The 23,592-nt window shown below is 41.4% G+C and overlaps 1 protein-coding gene across 1 annotated transcript in view; it reads left to right on the top strand.

Moving 5' to 3' along the window:
* Window positions 1–11,431: 11,431 nt before the first annotated feature.
* Window positions 11,432–23,592, top strand: part of GARNL3 (GTPase activating Rap/RanGAP domain like 3) — a 706,353-nt gene continuing 694,192 nt past the window's right edge. The window contains exon 1 of the mRNA XM_029613069.1: window positions 11,432–11,852. Within this exon, the coding sequence (XP_029468929.1) occupies window positions 11,752–11,852 (101 nt within the window). The 5' untranslated portion in view covers window positions 11,432–11,751. The remainder of the gene's footprint in view (window positions 11,853–23,592) is intronic.

A 23,592-nucleotide genomic window follows, 5' to 3' on the forward strand; every position in this document is an offset into this window, starting at 1 on the left:
AGCATGTGAGAATGAGAACCTGACTGTGTGTTTGAGGGAAGAAGACAGATGGAGAAAAAAGAAATAGAAAAAAAGACAATATAAAAGGAATTGGCAAAAAAATAAGAAAGGGAAGGTGGAAAAAAAAAAAAGCCTGTGACCAACCGATTAGAAAACTAAGATCAGACAGCAAATGCAAAAAAAAATAAAAAATTACTTTTTACTGATTTGCACATGTAATCTTTGGAATGTGCAAGAGTAGCACTTTCTCTATGCGGATCTCACAATGTACGAGATCAGCATGGAAAAACTGGAAGCCCACGGGGCCTGCACAGAGGAGGCAGCAGAATGGGCTTCAGTGCCAGTAGCAGCAATCAGCACCTCCCCAATAGCCACGCGGCAGCAGTGACAGTGGCAGCAGAGGAATGAGAGAGGCTCTGAGGTTGCTGGCAAAAGAAAGAGAGGGAGTCTCTGCCTTTAGTGTGTGCATGTGTATGAATGGGAGTCTGCCTGGGGGTGTATGTGTGTGAATGCATGGGTGCCAGCCTGAGGATGTGCCTGTGTATGAGAATGAATGGGTGTCTTCCTGGGGTTTGTATGTGTGAGAATAGGTGCCTGCCTGTGTGTGGTGTATGTGTGTGTGCGTGAGAATAAATTGGTGCCTGCCTGGGGGTCTGTGTGTGTGAGAATGAATGTGTGCATGCCTGGGGGATGGGGAGGGAGTGGTGTGAAAATGAATGGGAGCCTGCCTGGGGTTCAGTGTGAGAATGACTGGGAGCTTGCCTGTGTGTGTGTGTTTGTGTGTATGTGAGGGAGCCAGTGAGAGTGAGAGCATGAGTGTGTATGAGAAAATCCAGGGGAGTAAGTGTGTGTGTGGGGTGTGTGTGTGTGTGTGTGTGTGTGTGTGGAGGGGGAGAGAGTGTCTTACAGCCTGAGAGTGTGTCAGTGTCTGTGAGAGCGAGAGGTTATGGTTGGGTATAAGAGCTTGAATGTGTATATATGTGACAGTGTATGTGTGAGAGAGAATGGACATGTGAGTATGTGTGAGAGAGAGAGGATAACCTCCTAATCCTCGACAATATCAGGGTGACTGGAAATCAAGAGCTCCCATGTATGGACAGCAGGGGCTTTTTAAAATCCTTATTAGTTTTAATTATTGTGTGTTATTTGATATATGTGCTGTTTTGAAATATTTTATTGGTGTTTGGGAAATTGTAAAAAATGTATATGATTTTAATTAATAGAAATTCTATTTAGCAGTAGTTTTAAAATATTCTTTTATTAGTATTATTTATTTATTTATTTATTTATTTATTTAAGGACTTTTATATACCGCGGCTCGTTAGCAAACATCACCTTGGTTTACAATGAACATTAAATTAGCAACAAGCTTTACAATCCAACAGATATAAGTAATGAAATATAGCTGATAACATAGAACTTACAATAATTGAAAAAAATCAAACTAGAAATTAGCTAGGGGTATAAGACTGGTGGATCAACTTAGTAGTACATTATTAACAATACAGATATTTTCAGCTCAGAATTAGATGGGAGAAAATTACAATATTAATCAAATTGCAGGTAAATAGGACACCATAGTGTGTTTAGTGTAATTAATAGTAACTGATTGGAATGAGAAGATAGTATTATATAAATGTCATATTAAATTTTAGTCTGAAGAGAAAGGTTCACAAATTGTAGGCTTGTTTGAACAGCCATGTTTTTAAATTCTGTTTGAATTTCTTGTGGCAGGGTTCCAGGCGTAGATCAGTGGGAAGTTTGTTCCACATGTTAATTCCAGCTATCGTAAATGTTCGTTCTCTCGTTATGACATATCTTATTTGTTTCAGCATTGGAGTATTTAGCTTAGCCTGGTGCATTTTTCTAATTGGTCTGTCCGATGTATGGAAAGTAAAGAACTCGGAATACCAATGCATGTCTTGGTTATATAATGTCTTGTGTATAAGGGTGAGAACTTTGAATATTATCCTAGATGCAATCGGAAGCCAGTGTAGGAGTTGTAGAGCTGGAGTAATGTGTTCGTGGCGGTGTGTGTTAGTAATCAAGCGTGCAGCTGCATTTTGTAGCATTTGAAGTGGTTGTATTGAGTTATTTGGTAGACCTAGTAGTAAGGAGTTACAGTAGTCCAATTTAGATAATATAGTAGAGATGTGAATCGTGTCCTCGATCGTCTTAACGATCGATTTCGGCTGGGAGGGGGAGGGAATCGTATTGTTGCCATTTGGGGGGGTAAAATATCGTGAAAAATCGTGAAAAATCGTGAAAAATCGAAAAATCGTAAAATCGCAAAACCGGCACATTAAAACCCCCTAAAACCCACCCCCGACCCTTTAAATTAAATCCCCCACCCCCAATGACTTAAATAACCTGGGGTTCCAGCGGCGGTCCGGAACGGCAGCGGTCCGGAACGGGCTCCTGCTACTGAATTTTGTTGTCTTCAGCCGGCGCCATTTTCCAAAATGGCGCCGAAAAATGGCGGCGGCCATAGACGAACACGATTGGATGGCAGGAGGTCCTTCCGGACCCCCGCTGGACTTTTGGCAAGTCTTGTGGGGGTCAGGAGGCCCCCCCCAAGCTGGCCAAAAGTTCCTGGAGGTCCAGCGGGGGTCAGGGAGCGATTTCCCGCCGCGAATCGTTTTCCGTACGGAAAATGGCGCCGGCAGGAGATCGACTGCAGGAGGTCGTTCAGCGAGGCGCCGGAACCCTCGCTGAACGACCTCCTGCAGTCGATCTCCTGCCGGCGCCATTTTCCGTACGGAAAACGATTCGCGGCGGGAAATCGCTCCCTGACCCCCGCTGGACCTCCAGGAACTTTTGGCCAGCTTGGGGGGGCCTCCTGACCCCCACAAGACTTGCCAAAAGTCCAGCGGGGGTCCGGAAGGACCTCCTGCCGTCCAATCGTGTTCGTCTATGGCCGCCGCCATTTTTCGGCGCCATTTTGGAAAATGGCGCCGGCTGAAGACAACAAGATTCAGTAGCAGGAGCCCGTTCCGGACCGCTGCCGTTCCGGACCGCCGCTGGACCCCCAGGTTATTTAAGTCATTTGGGGGGGGGGGGTTCGGGAGGGTGGGGGATTTAATTTAAAGGGTCGGGGGTGGGTTTTAGGGGGGTTTTAGTGTGCCGGCTCACGATTCTAACGATTTATAACGATAAATTGTTAGAATCTCTATTGTATTGTGTTCCATAACGGTTTAAGACGATATTAAAATTATCGGACGATAATTTTAATCGTCCTAAAACGATTCACATCCCTATAATATAGTAGCCTGTAGTACAGTCCGGAAGTCATTTGGGTGTAGTAATGGTTTTATCCTTTTCAAGGTCTGAAGTTTGTGGAAACCATTTTTTATAGTGGAAGTGATGAATTTTTTTAGCGTAAAATGTTTGTCAATTATGACACCAAGACTGCGGACTTGTTGTATAGTGTGAAGGTCAGGTAGAGATTGTAGAGTAGGGCTAGCATGGTTGTCGTTTTGTGAATAAATGATGAGCAGTTCTGTTTTGTTGGTATTTATTGCCAATGAATTTTCAGTTAGTAGACTCAATTTCCACTAGTACAGAATTCCAGATTTTAAGCGCATTGGGTAGGGAGTGATTAATAGGGATTACGATCTGCACATCATCTGCATATATAAAGTGCGGGAGACCCAGTTTAATTAACAGTTGTCAGAGTGGAGTGAGGTATATATTGAAAAGTGTGGAGGATAGAGAAGAGCTTTGAGGTACTCCTTGTAGCAGATTTTTTGGTTTGGATTCCTGCTGGCCAATTTTTACACTGTATTTCCTGTCGTTCAGAAAAGATTTGAGCCAACCTAGCGCTGTACCAGTAATGCCAATTTGAGAGAGGCGAGTTAAAAGGATATTGTGGTTGACTGTGTCAAATGCCGAGGAAATGTCCAGCAAGGCAAGTATATAGGATTGACCAGCATCTAATGCTTTTAGGATAGTATCGGAGAGTGTTAAAAGGAGAGTTTCAGTGCTATGGTACTTGCGGAATCCAAATTGGAATGGAGAGAGTAATTGATTTTCATCCCGGAATTCAGTGAGTTGCTTGTTGATAACTTTCTCTAATATTTTGGAGAGAAAAGGTAAGTTAGAAACTGGGCGAAAATTTGCTGGTTCTGTCGGGTTTAAATCTTGTTTCTTCAGAGCTGGTTTTATTATGGCGTGTTTGAGTTGGGTAGGTACAATTCCTGATGTGATAGATTTGTTAAGAATCTTTGTTATAGGTGTTGCAATTCTTGACGGGATGGCGAGGAGAGTTTTTGTAGGCATGATGTCAAATGGGTGCATTGCTGGTTTGGCTATTTTGAGTATACCTTCAATTTCTAATGTCGTTGTGGTTTCAAATTTTGTAAGTGAAGCTGAGCAGAGACTGTGTGTTTTGTATTGATAATGTGTGGTTTGTGTGTATAGGGAATAGAGGGAGAGGTAGAGTTTGTAAGGAGATTAGAAGGGGAGGAAGAAGAGATGCGGTTCATGATAGCATTGATTTTGTCATGAAAGTAGGATGCAAGTGTTTCACATCTATTTTTATCATCATTATCTGAATTGAAGTTTGTTGGTGGGGTGATGATGGAAGAGACATATTGGAAGCGAGCTCGTGGATTGAATTGGTATTGGTGGATCTTCATGGCATAGTAGTTTTTCTTGGTTTCTTCTGTCGTTTTCCGGTATTCATGAAGGAGTGACTTAAACTTCTGTAGTAAAATAGGTGTTTGATTTTTACGCCATTTCTTTTCCATTTTACGGAGCTCAGGTTTCAATTTTCTAAGATCCGGGGTGTACCAGGGCTTTTTATCTTTCTTCTCTGTGTTGATTTCTTTAGTCTGTAGAGGGCAAAGCTCATTTGCTACGTTACTAGTGATGTGATACCAAGAAGAGCAGGCCGAGTTGGCATCAGAGAGGTCTAATTTGAGGAGTTCTTCTGAAAGTGCTTCAGCGATGTCTTCGGTTTTGCATTGTTTTCTGAAGGTGATGGATCTGTTTTTGGTGTGAGGAGAGATGTGGTTGCATGTAATAGAGCAGCAAATATCGATCCGGTAATGGTCTGACCAAGGTATGGGTGTGCATTTAGGTAGGTTGGAGTCAACAAGAGAGTTAGTGAATATGGCATCTAAAGTGTGACCTACTTTGTGAGTAGGGCCTTTACTATTTTTTTACTATTATAACTGATGCTTTATGTTTCTTGATTTTATTGTTTTATGAGGAATGGTGGTTCTGTTTTTCCATTATTAATACACAGAGTCTGGCTTCTTGGGGTTTCCATTTCAGTTTTTTCTAATTTGTGCTCCTTTATTTTGTATTCTGTATTTGGTGAGGGTCTGTCTCTGCTCTGTGTGTGTGTGACCATGATGACAGATTCTGCTAGCATGTAGTGTCTGTATAGGGATCTATAGCAATCAGGTTTGTTTTGTTCCTCAGTAGGTAGTGTATTGGTATTCTAGGACCCAGTGTAATATTTACCCTTGCTTATTCACAGGTAGGGTTATTATTGTTGTTTGAGTCCTTGGTGTTATTACTGTTATGTTACGATGGGATTGCAGTATAGATTTTGAGTGTCTTTTTTGTGGGGTTTTGTGTTAGTTCACAATGAGTCTGGCAGTGGAAGGTATTTGTGCTGCTGTTACTGTGAGGTGACACCAGAATTTGAAAATATCTTTTAGTATGATGAGCTGTAAGCGAAACATCCAAGCTCCATTGTTTGGGGGAATTTCAGTGGATGCACAGAATTACAGAACTGGAGGTGCAGGATTTATATTGACATTCTGTCCCTTCCTATATATTCCAGACTTCACTCTCATAGCCATATAGAATTATTTGAATGAGGCTATCAAATAATTTTATAGTGTGAAACTGGCCAGCTTTTTAAAATTACGCAGAAGACCCTTTGGACTTTTTTATTAATACTTTTTTTTTATAACCAATTTTAAAGCAGGATCCATGCTATAGAGGTGGGTGTGATGAAGAAATGTCATTTTGGCTCCCCCCCCCCCCCCCCCAATTCTTCTGTCTAGAGACGCCACTGATTTTCTGTGATCTTAAGCATTAGTACAAGAAGGATTACGGGGGGATGCTGGAGAAGCACACAAATGCATTGGCCCCCGGGCGCTGGAGACCCTTGGTGTGCCACTGGGTGCGAGTCATATGGGGCCGCAAGTGGTAGCAAAGAGGAGTGGAGATTTGGTGGGCCGCGAGCAGTGCCCAACCTGCTCACGACCCAGAAAACCCACACAGTCAGTGGGCGTGATCAAGAATGAGGTAGGAGTCGGGGCCGAGACCAGGGGGTGGCGGTACAACTGGGAAGGGGGGGGGGGGCGCAAGGGAGAAGGCTCGCCTAGGGCACCAAATCCCCTTGCACCGGCCCTGCAAAGCAACATTTTGGGATCGGAGCACTCAAATGGTTTGGTTTTACAAAGCACTGCTGGACTTTTAAAATGTATTAAAAAGACTATCTTGAAAAGAGACGAATAAATAGAAATTGATACATTAAAGGCTAAACAACAGAATCATCAGTCAGGCCCCTCCTCTTATTTTTCCCTGGGTGTGCTTACCTGGTGGTTTATCCTTGAGGAATATTTGTTATGATTTATTTATTTTATTTTTAGATTTTTATATACCGGTGTTCCTGTATTAAAATACAGATCACATCGGTTTACATTGAAACATAAAAATTACGCCAAGAGGCGGTACATATAACAAGGTTATAGAACTTGGAAAACATGGAAAACAGGTTCGAAAATAACATTGAGAAAATTGTATAGTCTCTTTGAGAAACCAAATCATAAAATAAGGCGTAATTGTCTAAGATAAATGTGATCTGCAGAAGGGATTGCGATGGTGAGAAAATCTTGATAGCTGGAGGAAAAAAATAATCAAAGTTCTGGAAAAGCTTGGCTAAAGAGCCAGGTTTTAATTTTCTTTTTGAAGGAAGCGAAGCAGATCTCAAGGCGGATGTCTGGCGGGAGCATGTTCCATTGGACGGGTCCTGCTAAAGAGATGGTACGTTTCTGATGTAAGGATATTGTTGAAGGAACATAGAGTGTGCCTTTATAAGCTCCTCTGATAGGTCTAGATGAAGAGTGAAAACGAAGTTGGGTACTTAAGTGGAGTGGGGATATGTTGTAAATAGATTTATGAATTGCTGTGTATACTTTATAGAGAATCCTTTGCTTAATAGGCAGCCAGTGGAGGAGTTTTAGTATGGGGGTTATATGGGTCTCTTTTATTTGTATTGGTAAGGATTCTAGCTGCAGAGTTTTGAATCATCTGGAGGGGTTTGATGGATGAGGTAGGGAGGCCAAAAAGGAGCGAGTTGCAATAATCGATTTTTGTTAGAATAATGGCTTGTAGAACCATCCGAAAATCATTGAAGTGGAGAAGTGGTTTCAATTTTCTCAGGACAAGAAGTTTATAGAAGCAGTCTTTAGTGGTGGTGCTTATAAATTTTTTGAAGTTAAGCTGATTATCTATCATGACGCCTAGATCACGTACATATGGTGAGTGATTAATTATAGGAGTGGTAGAAATGAGTGGGACAGCTGGGTATATTAGATTGTTATTAACGTCATGATTGATAATTAAGATCTCGGTTTTGTTGTTGTTGAGAATAAGGCTGAGACTGGATAGAAGATGATTGATTAGTTGCAAGCAATTATTCCAGTGAATCAAGGTTTTGTGTAGGGATTCTGAGATTGGGATGAGTATTTGGATGTCATCCGCGTAAATGTAGTTTGTTAGGTTTAGATTATTAAGAAGTCGACAGAGAGGGAGAAGGTAAATGTTGAAAAGGGTTGGAGAGAGGGAGGAACCTTGAGGGACTCCTTGATTTGCTGGGACCGGGTGTGATTCTTTGTTGTTTATCTTTACCTTGAATTGTCTATTAACCAGGAAGGACTTGAACCAGCTGAGTACTGTTCCCTTAATGCCTATGTCTATCAGACCTTGTAATAAAGATGAATGGTTGACAGTGTCAAAAGCCGCAGAGAGATCTAAAAGAATAAGGAGGTGAGGTTGTTTTTTATCCATATTAGTTAGAATATTGTCGGTGAGAGAGATAAGTAGGGATTCAGTGCTTAACGATTTACGAAAACCGTACTGGGAAGGAGCAAGAATGTAGTTTTCTTCCAGGTACTCTGATAGTTGTCTATTGACTATCTTTTCCATAATTTTGGCGATCATTGGCAAATTGGCTATTGGGCGGAAGTTAGCTGGATCTGTGGCCGGAAGATTTGGTTTTTTAAGAAGAGGTTTAAGAATTGCTAGTTTAAGTTGGTCAGGAACTAGACCTTGGGAAAGAGAGCAATTAATGATATCGGCAATTGGCTTTGAAATGGTATTCCTTATAGCAATGAGGAGGTTGTTTGGAATTGTGTCTAAGGGATGAGAGGATGGTTTCATTTTCTTGAGAATATTTTCGATCTCAAGAGCTGATGTGGTTTCAAAAGTTTCTAGAGTCGTATTTAGTTTTGGTGGAGTATTAGGTGGAGATGGAGGAGAAGAACTAGATGAAGAGAAAGAGACAGTCAATTTATCAATTTTTTCCTTGAAGTATTCAGCTAGTTCGGAGGCTTTGTTGAGAGCTTGATCATCTGGGATGGTAGGAGGGGTTGGTTTAGTGAGGGCAGAAACGTAGGAGAAGAGTGCTTTCGAATCAAAGATGAAATGATGTATTTTTTTTAGAGAAAAAGTCTCTCTTAGTTTTAAGAATGTTGATCCTGTAGGCATTGAGAGTGGTTTTGTATACAGCTAATGTTGTGGGGGATGGGTTTTTTCTCCATGTGTGTTCTTTATTTCTTAGTTTTTGTTTAAGCAGCTTCAGTTCAGAGGTGAACCAGGGTTTTCTGTTGTTTGTTGTTGCTGGATTTGGAACGTGAGCACAGCATGGAACCACTTGACTATGGTAGAGCGCTACAGTGGTACCATGTACGCCATGATGTCCTTGAAAGCGACTTCACCCCATTAACCATCAGCAAATTCTAGTGTCATTAATGCCTCTTGCGCCAGCTGGCTGACAAATTAATTTTCAAAGGGAATCTCCCCAATGTAAGATCGAATGTGCAGGGATTTCAAGATACAATCCCAGCATTTTGTTGGCTGGCTCCACCCACTCCTTCCCCCAGCTCTGCCCCTTTGTGGTGTGGGTAAAAATACTCACATTATTTCATAATGTGGGTACATTTGCGCAAAGATGGAGGACAACTTTCAGTGGCCACTGGCCAGTTTTACCCAGATAGTTTCCGTTTGAAATTGTTTTCTAAATTTATTACGCTGCTTCTCTGTAGAATCCCTTTAATTTTTAATTTTTTTTTTAACTTCCTATGGTGAATTTTAAATTGAATTTTTTATTTTTAGTGGATAGTTCAATAAACCATTCGTTTTGCCCGAGTACATACTCTATACATCAATTTTAAGGTAACCCTTTTAAAATTGTTTTTCTCTGTTCTTGAATCTAACACTGAACGTGTTATATCCTATGCTCACGATCTTTGAGATAGTTCTCATCCCATTTGATCTCATTTTATATCAATGTTATTTTACTTTATTATTATTATTTTTATTGGGTTGATTTTATTAATATTAAATTTTATATTTATTGTATTTTCTAAAGCCCCTGATGCAGCCGTAAAGGCGAAACTCAGCCTGAGTCGAGTGGGTTCTGTTCAATTGAATAAATCTTCTTTCCAAGGCATCGGTCTTGTTTTCTGTTTTTCTCACATCTGTGGCTACTCTAGACTGACTACCGCTTTGCTTTTTGGGTCCTTTATTTTAAGGGGCTCCAATAGCTGCAATCTCCTAGACTAAAATGGCTAATTAAAGCCAGAAGCACAAAGCAGTAGAGATGTGAATCAGAACCGGAATCGGTTCCGATTCCGGTTCCGATTCACATGTGGGTTTTCTTTCATCGGGCCTGATTGCGGTTTTGTTTATCGGCTACGCCCGAGCCGATAAACAAAAAACCCACCCCGACCCTTTAAAACTAATCCCTTTGCTTCCCCCACCCTCCTGACCCCCCAAAAAACATTTTACAGGTACCCGGTGGTCCAGTGGGGGTCCCGGGAGCGATCTCCCGCTCTCGGGCTGTCAGCTGCCACTAATAAAAATGGTGCCGATGGCCTTTGCCCTTACCATGTGACAGGGTATCCGTGCCATTGGCCGGCCCCTGTCACATGGAGGGAGCACTGGATGGCCGGCGCCATCTTTAAAAATGGCGTGGGCCATCCAGTGCTCCTACCATGTGACAGGGGCCGGCCAATGGCACGGATACCCTGTCACATGGTAAGGGCAAAAGGCCATCGGCGCCATTTTGATTAGTGGCAGCCGACGGCCCGGGAGCGGGAGATCGCTCCCAGGACCCCCACTGGCACACCAGGTACCTGTAAAATGTTTTTGGGGGGGTCGGGAGGGTAGGGGAAGCAAAGGGATTAGTTTTAAAGGGTCGGGGTGGGTTTAGGGGTTATTTTTGTGTGCCGTTTTTCCTGCCCTCCCCCAAAACGATAAGAGAACCCCCACAATCAATAATGTGGGGTTTTCCTATCGTTTCAGGGGAGCCCCCGATTTCGGACGATTTTGAAAATATCGACGATATTTTCAATCGTCCGAAGACCGATTCACATCCCTACAAAGCAGCTATATAGGGTCAATCTCAAAATAGTAAATAAATGTATACATTCACTAATAAGGAACCAGGACTGTACTGCCATTTTCTTACCAATTGGCTTATTGATCCTTTCCAGGGCACAGAGCCAACACTGTATGATAAGAAGAAGTTACAGGAGCTCTTAGGGCCAGTTTTTGCTATGCACCTTCAATTTCAAAATCTATCAAAGAGCTCCTGGGACCCCCCTCCTCCATGCATCACTGCTCAAAAAAGAGTGGCAAAGTAACACAGTGCCAATTTACTGCCCATGCTCAGGGCCTTCCATATCATAAAGCAGTGCTGCTCACCCCAGTCTTCGTGGCACACCTAGCCAGTTAGGTTTTCAGGATATCCACAATGAATATGCATGACATAGATTTGCATAAAATGGAAGAAGAGCATGCAACTCTTTCTCATGCATATTCATTATGGATATCCTGAAAATCTGACAGGTTCGGTATGCCCGGAGGACTGGGTTGAGAAGCACTATATTAAAGTGTAATGAGGCATGGTTGCAGTGTGACTTGCTGGGTGTAAAATTAGCAGGACCAAATCATTGACTCCCACTGCACTTCACAGTGATGCTGGGCTTCTTCGGTAATATTTTGTTTGTCATTTTACAAAACAACTGAGCAGTGCCATAATAGGGTAAGTTGCAGTGTTCCATGATAGGACAGAGAGCTGCTGCAGTAATATAGGGCTGCCTTTAGGACCCAACAGGATGCCAGCTGTGAACTGGAGGAGAATTTCATCTCTCTCCAAGGCTGAAAGACTGGCTGTAGCCTGAGATCCCAGCTTTGGCACAATAGTTACCTACAGCTGCAGTAGGTCTGGGGGTGTGAGTGAGGGGACTGAGGAAGAAATAACTCCCAACTGACTCATCATCTATAGCAGCAGAAGCAGCAGCAATCACATCTAGGATACTCATCAGATCAAAGGAGCAAACCTCGGACGTCTGAAACTAGAGGATTTACTGTACCGCTCATATTCCTGCCCATGAGCCAAAACTAAACATTTTTATTCAGCACAGTGCAGTCAGCTGAGGGGTTGGAACTTGTCCATCTATAGCCCGGATATTTCAGAAAAGGAGAAAATTCTGCCGTTTCACTATGGATGTTGAAGTTGATTCCTATCTTGGCAAAGAAAAATCGTCAATCATGCGGAAGAGAGCTGTCCTACTTAGGAAAGGATGCAGCTTTGAAATACAAAGGTATGTGCCACAATTTCAGTCCAGGGCTGCTAGGTTTTGGTTTTTTTAGTGCATTTTTTTTCTTGGCAGGGGGTTGCTTATCCCTGAATGACTGATCAATATTCACCTAGATGAAATTATTAGATTATTTCTACAGAACCATGAAACAGGAGAGAATCTCAGTCTGCAGCTTACTTGTGCCAGCTTGCATTCATTCAGGAAAATGGGATAAGCTCACATCTTACATTACTGTAAGCAGTAAATGTTCAAAGACTTAGTCGCCTGTTACGCTTAGTGCTAAACCACATTACATCAGTCATACATGGGTAAGTGACTTTTAGTTGCCTAAAACTACACACGGACTTCCATAATGCGCACAGAACTCTACATAAGAAAAGGAGGCGTTCTGGGGAGCCTTCCAGGGGGCGTGTTAGATGTAGGCATGGAGACGTCATTCTGCTAACATGCCGAACTTTACACTGCTGTTTTACTTTGCCTGAAGGTTCACCTGCACATTTACCCACATAACAATCTGAATTTCAGGCTCGTGCCTGGGTAGATTGTGTCTGGGAATTGCTTTGCTTTGTACGGGTTTTCAAGTACACGAATATCTTTGCATTTGGACACCCACATGAGCCCTAAATGTGTATCTCTATCTAATATAACTATATCTGTCTGTATGTGTGTAGAGAGAGGGAGAGAGAGAGAGAGAGAATAACAGCTAGGTATACACAGTATAATTAGATTTTTCAGAGCAAGATCAATATTACAAATTCTTCAAAGTTATTTATTCAATGGGGCTATTCACAAATAAGGCAGGTTTTCCTCATTACAGCCTTAATGCACCTTAGTGATTCAATCCCATAAAGTGTAAATTACATTTCAAAATTATATCACAATAGTCTCTTAATTAGGATGAAAGACCTATATTAAGGCAAGGATTAAAATCCATTGTAAAAGGTCCCATAACAGTCTGCCTTGGAGAGAAACTGCACAGCTGTATGAAAACCTGACAGGACAGATGCAGGCAAACCAGCTGTTTTACAGGCTTAATAAAATGTATATTTGTATCAGAAAGACACTGTGACTATCCCCTACTTTACATAATACAGTTTGTATATATCCTCCATGTCACACGGAAACTGTACAAGATGTACGTTTTTGTTTTCAGTAGAACTCAATGTTGCAGGATTACTTTGTTCTATGTACTGACAGGATGCTCTTTCTACTTAACACATTTCTCATATTTATATCTTCCTATGCTTACATGTTGCAACATCAGAAATATATTAAACAAGTACTAGATTTTCTGGGCTGATTTTTCAAAGCCATTTATGTGCATAAATAGTTGTTATAAAATTGTCCAGTGCATGTGAACATATTCACATAACCTGATTTCACATGTACCTTTACACACACTGGGGAGAGGCATTCTAGGAGTGGGGGAAATTGTAATTTACATGCATGCTTTTTAAAATATAAAAGTGTGCACATACGTTCACTTACACAAGTTATGCCCTTAATAGAGCAGGTGAGTTTGTGTACATACCAGTCCACTTAGTATGCATTTTCAAAGCTAACTTATGTGGGTAAGTTCTCTTTGAAAATTCGGTGTAAATTCTGCATGTAAAAGATACACACAGACTTTACCCCTACCGCATAGTTTTAAAATGACCCTTTCTATGTACAATATACTGTAGAATAAAGTGGAAGGGTCTTGCATCTTCCAATGCACTTGCTGTTTCCAGCTCCAGCCAAAGAAAAGCTAAAAATAAAAGTTAACCTAAGAGCTGTATCTCCTGGCTGAATTTTATTAAAGAATTAACGATCTCTGGGATTGCTGTAGTTTTCCACTGAATAAAGCTTTTCTAGTTTGTGGATTAACCACGGTTCCAAGTCTTTCTTAAATGCCATTTGTTTGCTTTTTTTGTCTGTGCATCAGCCTTACTACACTCTATCACTGTCTGTAAGACAAGTGTTTACAGTGCTATTACACTTAAATAATCAATGTTTTTATTCTGTGGTACACGGTAGAGAGAACAGCCAAGAATCACTTACTGAGCAACAGGGGAACTACATCTTCCCAACTGCCTGCTTGAGGAGGACTTGAGAACCAAAGAGATGTTGTAATCAAATCAAATTTACTGTGTGCATTAAAAATGGCGTGCTTTGTGTCAGAATGCCCCTGTTGTCCTGATAAATTCTTATGTTCAAAGCCAGCAGAAAGAAGGTTTCTCAACTTTGCTCAGTGTAATCAGTAGCAATGCTAAAAGTCAGCAAAGATCCATAATTATTAGGAACGGTGTCTGAAAATAGTGGAACCCTTAGAAACAGAACTTCAAATGTGCATCTTCTGCTTAATGAAGGAATAATCTGAAGCAGCAAGGAAAAGTTAGACTTTTACTCCTGGATTTTTGACAGGAGATCTTCATTTTCAAAAGTAATAATTTGCTTTCATTTTTTTTTACTTTATTTTTATCTATTCGCCATATTACATCAAGCTAAAATTGATAAAAGAAATGGAGATCTACAGCGAAAAACAGTGTAAAGGAAAAAAAATGAAAAAGAAAGTAAATTTTCAAGCGCATCCGTTAGCCTACAAAACAAAGGGGGGAGGGGAATTCATCACAACCAGTGAAGGTTTGCATCAATGAAATAAGTAAATTAACAATAATCTGGATTCCCCATATGATTATTAGTGCACCAATAGAAATACCTATTTATTTCGATTTTTATATTTCACTTTTTGGCACTTCAAACTGGATTATTTATTTATTTATTTATTTAACTTCTTTTACTATACCGACACTCAAGACCAGGTCTTATCGTACCGGTTTACATTAGAACAAGGGGAAAAATCAATTAACGTATAAGTGGAAAAGAGAAGTTACATTAAAACAGGGAGAGTAAAAACATGGATGTCGGAAGATAGGACAGAATTAAGTAATTGAACAATAAGTTAACAAAATTACAAACTATAAATTAACATAAAACAATAAATTAATAATACAAAAAACATGGATTATAATCAGCGGAAATATACATGGAAATATATATATATGGAATATATACAGCTGGAATATACATGTTATGTCAGATGGGAGGAGTGGCGGGGGTGAGGGAAAAGGGTGGGTTACCCGCTATCATTTTAGGAGATTTCAACATCCATGTTGATTCTCCCTCCCCATCTTCCAATTGCGAAGCCCTACTTTCCTCCTTCCAGGCTATGGGATTCAATCAAATCATAAATAATCCCACCCACAAGGCAGGCCACACGCTTGACCTTATATTCACAAATGAAACCATCTCGCCCATCTCCCCACCTTCCTGCTCCCCCATCCCCTGGTCAGACCACTCGTTGATAGTTACAAAACTAGCCATTAATCAAAAACAGACCCCTGTTGCTTCCAAATCCTCCATCCAATTCAGGAAACCTTGTTCAATGGACGCACTCAACAACAGCCTTGCCAAAGACCTATCCAAACTGGACTTCACAGATGCTGATACCGCAATTAATTCCTGGCAAACAATCACACACGCAGTAGCAAACTCAATTTGCCCATTATCCTCAAAAATTATCAACCCAGCACGCTCGAACAAAAAACCCTGGTTCTCTACGGAATTAAGAAAACTCAAACAAGACCTACAACACAAGGAACTACGCTGGCGGAAAGACCCCTCCCCCACATCATTGGCTACTTACAAAACAGCAATGAGCTTCTACAGAACATCGATCACCCGCACCAAACGAGATTTTTATGCCAAAAAAATACACGGTTTCCTATACGACCCGAAAACGCTCTTCTCATATGTGGCAGCCCTCACCACTCCCACTTCCCCTACCTTCTCAGAAGAAGAAGCCCAAAACAAATCTACAGAGTTGGCGATTTTCTTTGACAACAAAGTCAAAAACCTACTTGGCCCACTGGCAACATCCAACAAATCTTCAATAGCCTTACAACCCCCCAGCCAAACTCCTAGCCAAAATCCATCCTCTACTATTCTTAAACAGACGCTAGTATCTCTTGAACCTACATCATCCCTGGAAATAGTATCGATTATCAAGAAAATGGATTACATTCAGTTGCTATAGACATTTTCCTAACCTTACAGAGTTTACAATCTAATTTTGTACCTGAGACAAAAGAGGGTAAAATGACTTACCCAAGGTATGATACTGGGATTTGAATACTGGTTTTGTTGGGTTGTAGCCTCCTGCTCTAACCACTAGGCCACTCTTCTACTCCACACATATTGCCTCTCATCCATTACTAGAACCTTGTGAACCTCACTTCTTTTTGCATCACGAAGAAAACACAATTGAGTGGATTCAGAAAAATATATAAGATAAACTCTCAAGTTTAACGAGACATTTGTAAGGATAATGAACAACAAACTATACTCCTAAGGATAGCACTTCTTCGCCGCATCTCCAAGAATTGTTTTCTACATTCTTAAGTTTCTTGGATAAATCTAGAAACTTCTAAATATGTTATACCTAAAATAGAGTCTCTTGATTTTGAAAATACAGAAGCAGTATAGAACCCTTGTCTTGTGTGAAAACAAAGGATACCAATAAGATTGTTCTGCATTCACCCTCAAGAGATCGTTCCAACCTAGAGGTCAGTTCCAGATTATGCAAGGAGACAGCCCCTTTATATTGATTCTCTCTCTGAATCTCCAATCTTCTACCTCCAGGCAAGCAGTAAATCTTATTAAGAGGGGGGATTGCATTCTCAGGTACCTAAAGAATATCCACCAAATATTTTTTAAACAGGTCCAAGAGAAGCATAGTAGCCACTTTAGGGAAATAAATCAACCTCAGATTGAGGTGTCTGGCAAAGTTCTCCAAATTTTTCAGTTCCCGATTTATTACTATTTTAACTTGGACCACAGATGTCTGGATGGTAGACAACTGATTGACCTGATCAGTGCTTTGCACCACTTCATGGGTTTGACCAGCAATTTTAGACTCCTAAGTCTGTATCTACAGACCAAATTATTATGTAATCAAAGTAGCAAAAGAAGAAATAACCTGATGTAGAGAGGCCACTGCAGAGCCCAAGGTAATAGCCTCAGTTCTAATTAAACTCAGATCCAGGAATGGGGCACTGTCAACTGAGGAAGTGAAGATATTGCCAACTCACTTAGCCCCCCGCCTCCTCATTTCCTAAGACCCTCTCACAGTACCCAGCCTGTCAGCTATTTCCTCCATTCCTGCTCTGGCACTTCCCTGGGAGTACTACTTTCAAGTTGTTTCAATCTCACACTGTCTGACAATCCTGTTCCCCCAGCCATTGTGGTGTCTCTTGCCTGCACGGCATTTAGCGAAAGCTCTAGGTACCTGGATCCAACTTTTTGTGCCGGCTGAGGGAGGGTACATGGAAGCTCAGGCTTAAGGAAATGTCTGTCCACTACCTGGGAGTTGAACTCTCCACTTCCATTGCTCCTGCAGTGCTGGCCTCACGTCAGAGATAAGTCTCATGAACACTCTGGGAAGCTGCAGGTAAGTTCTGGACAAGGAGTAAAACACCTAGGGGCAGATTTTAAAAAAGTACACGCGCGCGTACTTTTGTTCGTGCAACCAGCACAAACAAAAGTACGCCAGATTTTAAAAGATACACACGTAGCCACGCGTATCTTTTAAAATCCGGGGTCGGCGCACGCAAGGCTGCGCAAAATCGGCAGCCTGTATGCGCCGATCCGTGCAGCCTGCCTCTGTTCCCTCCGAGGCCTCTCCGAAATCGGAGTGGCCTTGGAGGGAACTTTCTTTCCGGTGCCCCCCACCTTCCCTTTCTTTCCCCTAACTAACCCGCCCCCCGGCCCTAACTAATTCCCCCCCACCTTTATTTCAAAAGTTACGCCTGCCCGAGGCAGGCATAACTTGCACGCACCGACGCACCATGTTCCGGTCCGGGGGCTGGTCCAGAGACCGTGTCCACGACCCTGATGATGCGCCGGCCACGACACGCCCCTGACACGCCTACGACACCCCCCCCCCCAGGAAAGCCCCGGGACTTACGCGCATCCTGGGGCTTGTGCGCGCCACCACGCCTATGCAACATAGGCTTGGCGCATGCAGGGGGGGAAGGGCAGCTTTTCGGGGGTTACGAGTGTATCTTATGCGCGTACCCCTTTGAAAATCTGCCCCCTAGAATATTCCCTTTGCAATTCTTTGCCAGCAAAACATGAAAACAAGTTGAAAAAATAAACTATACATCAAGCAACAGAGGGCAGCTTCAATATAACTGACTCAATCCACCATCTTGAATCCACTTGCTTTCATTTATAGAAAAAAAATGAATTTATTTAAAAATATTTATTTGCTACCTACACCACAGCTCTAAGCAGCTTACAAAGTACAAATAAATAAGATTAAAATACATACTAAAATGACAACAAATAGCCCAATATTTCAAATACAAATCTTAGCATCATTTCATCTTTCAGATATCATCCAAAAAGGCTAACTCAAACAAGAAGGTCTTAAGCATTTTTTGAATGACTTTGGGCCTGATTTACTAAGGCTTTTCTCCCATTCTGTGTCTAGGGGAAAAATGCTTAGAAAATGAGGCCCTTGGCAGGTAGGAAGGTACGTAGATCTTCTCTGAGAACTAAATATATAATTAGCAGAAATCATTATCTCTCTATCATATATACTTTGAAGTTAGATTTTTATTTAGTTCTGAAGAACCTTTCTCGATGACTGTAGAAGTTGACATCCAAACAGTTGTGCATTAGTGCTCCCAGAATACAATCATTAGGAGAAAGGGATTAGATAAGACATGGTGAGCAAAGAAAATAGACAAAGGTATAGAAAAGTACAATGAATCGAAAGAATGGGTTCTCCCAAAGAATGATGAGAGCAGGTGAGCAGCAGAAAGCATAAATTGGTGATGTTGGGATCATGTTGGATGGGAAGGGATAGCAAAGAGTTAAAATTAGGGATGAAAAACTGTTTCCAAGGCTGAAATTATAACTCAAAATGTTAAAGTGCACGTAAGGGCATAAAGGTCAGAAAGAAGCAACAAGTTGTGACAGAGGTAATGACACTTTTAGAAACTGTCATGTCTTTTTATGTATTACAAATGGTACTGGTCAGTCTTAGCATGCCAAGGTTAGTACGTAATCTGTTAACCCAGCAGGTCCCACTTTGCTCATTTTTGCCTGGTGGTCGCTCTTTAGATTTCCATCTTGGTCATTCTCCATAGTCTTCTAGATTAGATCAGCTCAACTGTGTTTCTCCATTGCTGTTCTCTTGTACTTTTTTTTTGTAATGGAGCAAACTGTGTGCCATGGCTGCTGGCCACAAGATTTCAGAACAGGTAAATAGGTGACTTGCATCATGCTGTATTTTCTGCTGCTGAAATGATCAAACAGCATGAAATGAGGCAAGAAGTGGATTCCGCTCATAACTGTGGTCCTTCAAAAATATCACACTGTTTAGTGTTGATTCTAACATCTCTGATGGTGACTTTTTTTATTTTATTTTTTGTAGTTTTATTAAGTATGATGTGATTGGTACACTGCCGTGATTGGTGGAACGTGTGGTTAAGAAATGCTCTAAATAAATAAATAAATAAATAAATAAATAAATAAGTAAGTAAGTAAGTAAGTAAGTAATAAACAGGCGTGTGATTGTAGGCAGGTCACTTTGAGAAGGGGATGAAGGGGATAAGGATGTGCCAGAGGAGTTCAGAGAATGTTACGCGCACTGTCACCGTGACAATGTTCTAAAAGGAAGCAATAGAAATTCCTGTCAAGCAGTGGCATGCGGGCGCACATTGTTGCCCGTATATCGGCCCACACCCAGGCATACAGCATTTTATAAAAACACGTGCACATATGCACGAGTGTTATAAAATAGCCTGGCCACGGGCACATGTGTTTGTCGTCACATTTGTTTGACAAGCTACTTCAGAATTAGCATACCTGAAGCTTTCTAATTCAATCTTTCATAGAAAGGTGCAGTGTGCCTTCCATCAGTCTCAGCTCTCTCCACTCCAGCTCCAGCCTCTGCCCTAATAAAAAGCCACCAATTGTTATGTTGGTGCGCATGTGCACGCAAGTCTCACTTCCGCCGTGTAAATCGGGGAATTCTAAAAGGGGGGCATGTCAATGCCATTCCCAGTTTTACCAGTTTGCCCCCAGTTCACCCAATTCAGAGATAGGTCCTACAATTCTCCATGGTTTAATAGTCTTCACTTCCCCCAGTTACACTCCCCCCAGTTACACGTCATCTATAGCTGACACAAAGTTACGCGGCAAGGGGCCTTGGTGCGTGCTGGATCGTTTAAGCATTTACGTGCACATCTCAGGATCACACCCTGAAATGCCTATGCCCTGCCCAGACCATACCCACGCCCCGCTCCTTTTTGATAACTTTCGAGATGTGCGTGCTGTGGGAGATACATGCGTACCTCAGCGGCTTTTAAAATCTGCTTGGCGACATGCGAGCCCGACATATTTGGGCATTCCCCTAATTAACACGCATGTCAGGCTTTTAAAATTCACCTTTAAGTTTAACAGCAGCAGTAGCGCCATCTATGCTCAGCAAAACTGAAATTTGTCAGGCTGTCAGATGATAAAGGAAGAGAATTGTTCATTTCAGAGAAAAAAAGATTTCTGCTAAATTAACCAGGACGTCTGAAAATGGCTGGTGGGCCCATGGCTGCCATTTTCATTTTATCATACTCCAGATCTCCAATGCGTGTATCCAGATTGGTTGCTCATATCTATCCTCTCATTGCACTGCCCTATCACAAGCAGGCACTTCTGCTCTTCCGTAGCTTCCAGGAGTCCTTCATAAGTTTGTAACCTGAAAGAAAGTTGAGAAAAAGTGACCTTAAATGTGTGTAACCTAATCATATAGTAGATGACAGAAGATAACGACCATTTGGCTCACCCAGTTTGCCCGACTAAATACCCTATCAAAAGAAAAGATGATAGATATACAGGCTAACGTACTAAAGTGCTTTGAATTTCTCAAAGTCCATTTTCGGGCCGATGCTATACTGTGCGTGTGCACTGGCTGCAGCGCACAGTTAACCTGCAAATGGACGCGTGTTTTGGCCGCACGTCCATATTCCCGATGCAAAACGGGGATTGGTGCCTCCAAAACATGCATCCTATCGTGCGCATAGGTAATAGCGCTCATCATATGCAAATGCATGTTAATGAGGCTATTATTGATTTCCCCTCCATGCAAAAAAAAAAAGTGCGCTAGAAGGGCACATTTTTGCTCTCAAAATGTAGCGCCAGCTCTGGAGCTGGCATTAAGTCTCGAGGAGCCCAAAACGTGTACAGAAAAGCAGAAAATATTGCTTTTCTGTACTTCCTCTGACTTAATATCGTGGCGATATTAAGTTGGACGAAAAACAAAGCTAGTAATATCCTAAAAAACAATAAAAAAATAAAAAAGTATGCCAGTGGTCAGGTTAGGAAAACGGCTGTTCAATTTTAGAGCATGTGGCTGTGCACAGGTTAGGAAAACGAAGGTGCATAAATTGAGCATCTGTTTTCCTAAGTGGCTGACAGCCACCTCTCCCGGGCACCCGCTGCCCAGGAGATGCTAGTGGCGTGCAATTTCCCCAGCACCTCCTTTTTACCATGGCAGCTCATTTGCATGTAGCATTGGGTGCCCCGAAGAGGTGGATCAGTGCGTGTTAAAGGAACGGGCGCTCGATCATGAGCACCCCTTTAACACATGCCAATATTGCATCGGCCCGTTTGTGTGTAAAAATGATATTTGCACCCCTAAGTTGGGCATATGCGCATGATTTCCCCTTTTTATGTGCAAAGCGGACATTGAAAATACTTTTGGCTTCAGATGGAATAAACTTCCACGTGTATGTTTACTCTTGTGAAATTTTATGTAAAATCGAAGTTAATGAGCTTCTGTGATGCAAAACCATGCAAAATAGCTCATTAACTCTTACTCACAGTGCTAAAATATATGCAGAAAGGCCTTTGCAGGCCAATTTCTTTGATGTACGCTTTAGTACATTGGCATTTTTGTCGGCCCAAATGGGAATTGGTCATAGCTGGTGCCATTTTGTATGGAATAAATGAACACTAGTGGCAGCCTTGGTTTGCTAGCACCATTTCTAAGTATACCCCTGGCAAGGCAGGAGCGACGGGGGATCTATAAAGAGCCCTGTGAAGGAAAACATGGTAAGAGGGTTCAAACAAATGCCCATCCTTACTCTGCATTTTCTAAGGTCCACTATATCTAAAGGATTGTCTGTCTCCTTACAAAGACTCCTGCAGACTGAAATCCGAAAATGAAGCATTCCTACTGCATCCTGTCCCTAGAAACTCCAGGCTGACTAGAACCTGCAGGCGTGCCGTCCCCTCTTTTACCCCCATGCTCTGGAGCTCTCTCTCCCAAGAAGCCAGACTAGCCACTGATATATTGACATTTTGCCACAAAGTAAAGAGCAGGCTGTTCCATCGTGTTTACACATCTTTGCAACCTCTGCCTTCTCTTCTCTGTATTTGCCTGACAGTATTTCAAGCTACCTCCATGGAAATGCTAATAAACACAGGGAGTCATTTTCAAGAGGATTTACATGCCTAAAACTAGGTTTTACATGTGTAAATGCACTTTACCTGTGTAAGTGGGCTTTTGAAAATTGCTACAATATATGCCATTGTATTGTCCATAGGTTTATACATATGTAAGTGCACTTTACACACGTAAATGGCTTTTGAAAAATTGCTACAATAGTATGTTAGATTTACATGTGTACCTCCTCTGAAAATTACCTCCTAAGTGCACTGTCTCATATATTAATCCCAGCATCCTCTGATTCACTATTGCACTATGATACTCTCATCTGCTTTTTCCATTTGTTTTGGCTTGACTCTACTGTTTTATTCTTTGTTTTGTATATCTTGATTCCTGACTCAAATATTGATCCCTGCCAATGTATGACTATTGTTGCACAGTCTCTTAACCTGTAAATTCACATTATCCCTATTGATGTATGGCCTGAAATTTTCATACTGATAAATGATTCAGTAATCTTGTACCTCACTTTGAGTATTCAGGTAGTGGAGCAAGTAACAAATGCTTAATAACTAACTAATAGCTTCAGGACCCCTAGATTTGTTTGTCAGATAAGATTGATTGAGACATGTCAGGTTAGTCTACAAGCAGAACCCCTGGTTTCCTGTGTCAGATTTTTCAAAATTCTGCAGCAATTCTGAGGCAAATTTGCACAGTTTTCCATAAAGATTCATGCCTCTGAATATGAAAAATAGTAATTTTTTTTATTAAAACCATTCATGTTGGGTTTCTTTTAAAGAATGTTTATACTATATGCAAATAAAAATTGTACCAATTACAAAAATCAACAATTTATCAAGTTAAGACAAATAAGTTACAAGCTTTTAACTGTGAAATGTCACTTTTGATTTGAATTGAAATAGTGTAACCATCCTTTTCATATTTTCTTGAGAAAGTTTTTGTCTTTCCATGCATGAGCTTATGTATGCTAAAAATGCTCTCATCATCAGCATTTTGTCAGGCTGTTAATTACGCAGAAAGATTTATGCACATATATTGGTCACATGGTGACAGATACAAAAAGGGACTGAATTAGCACAAGTTTGAAACTTGTCAGCATCAGTCATTAAGACTTCTATGAATTGAAATTAATGCACTTTCTGCCAGCTGTGAGACATTAGCCTTTGCAGACTTCCAAAAATACATCCAGGTCTTTAAAAAAAAGTGTTTGACTGGCCACATATGCAGGTG

Source organism: Rhinatrema bivittatum, chromosome 8, assembly GCF_901001135.1.
Source record: "Rhinatrema bivittatum chromosome 8, aRhiBiv1.1, whole genome shotgun sequence".
Lineage (NCBI taxonomy): Eukaryota > Metazoa > Chordata > Amphibia > Gymnophiona > Rhinatrematidae > Rhinatrema > Rhinatrema bivittatum.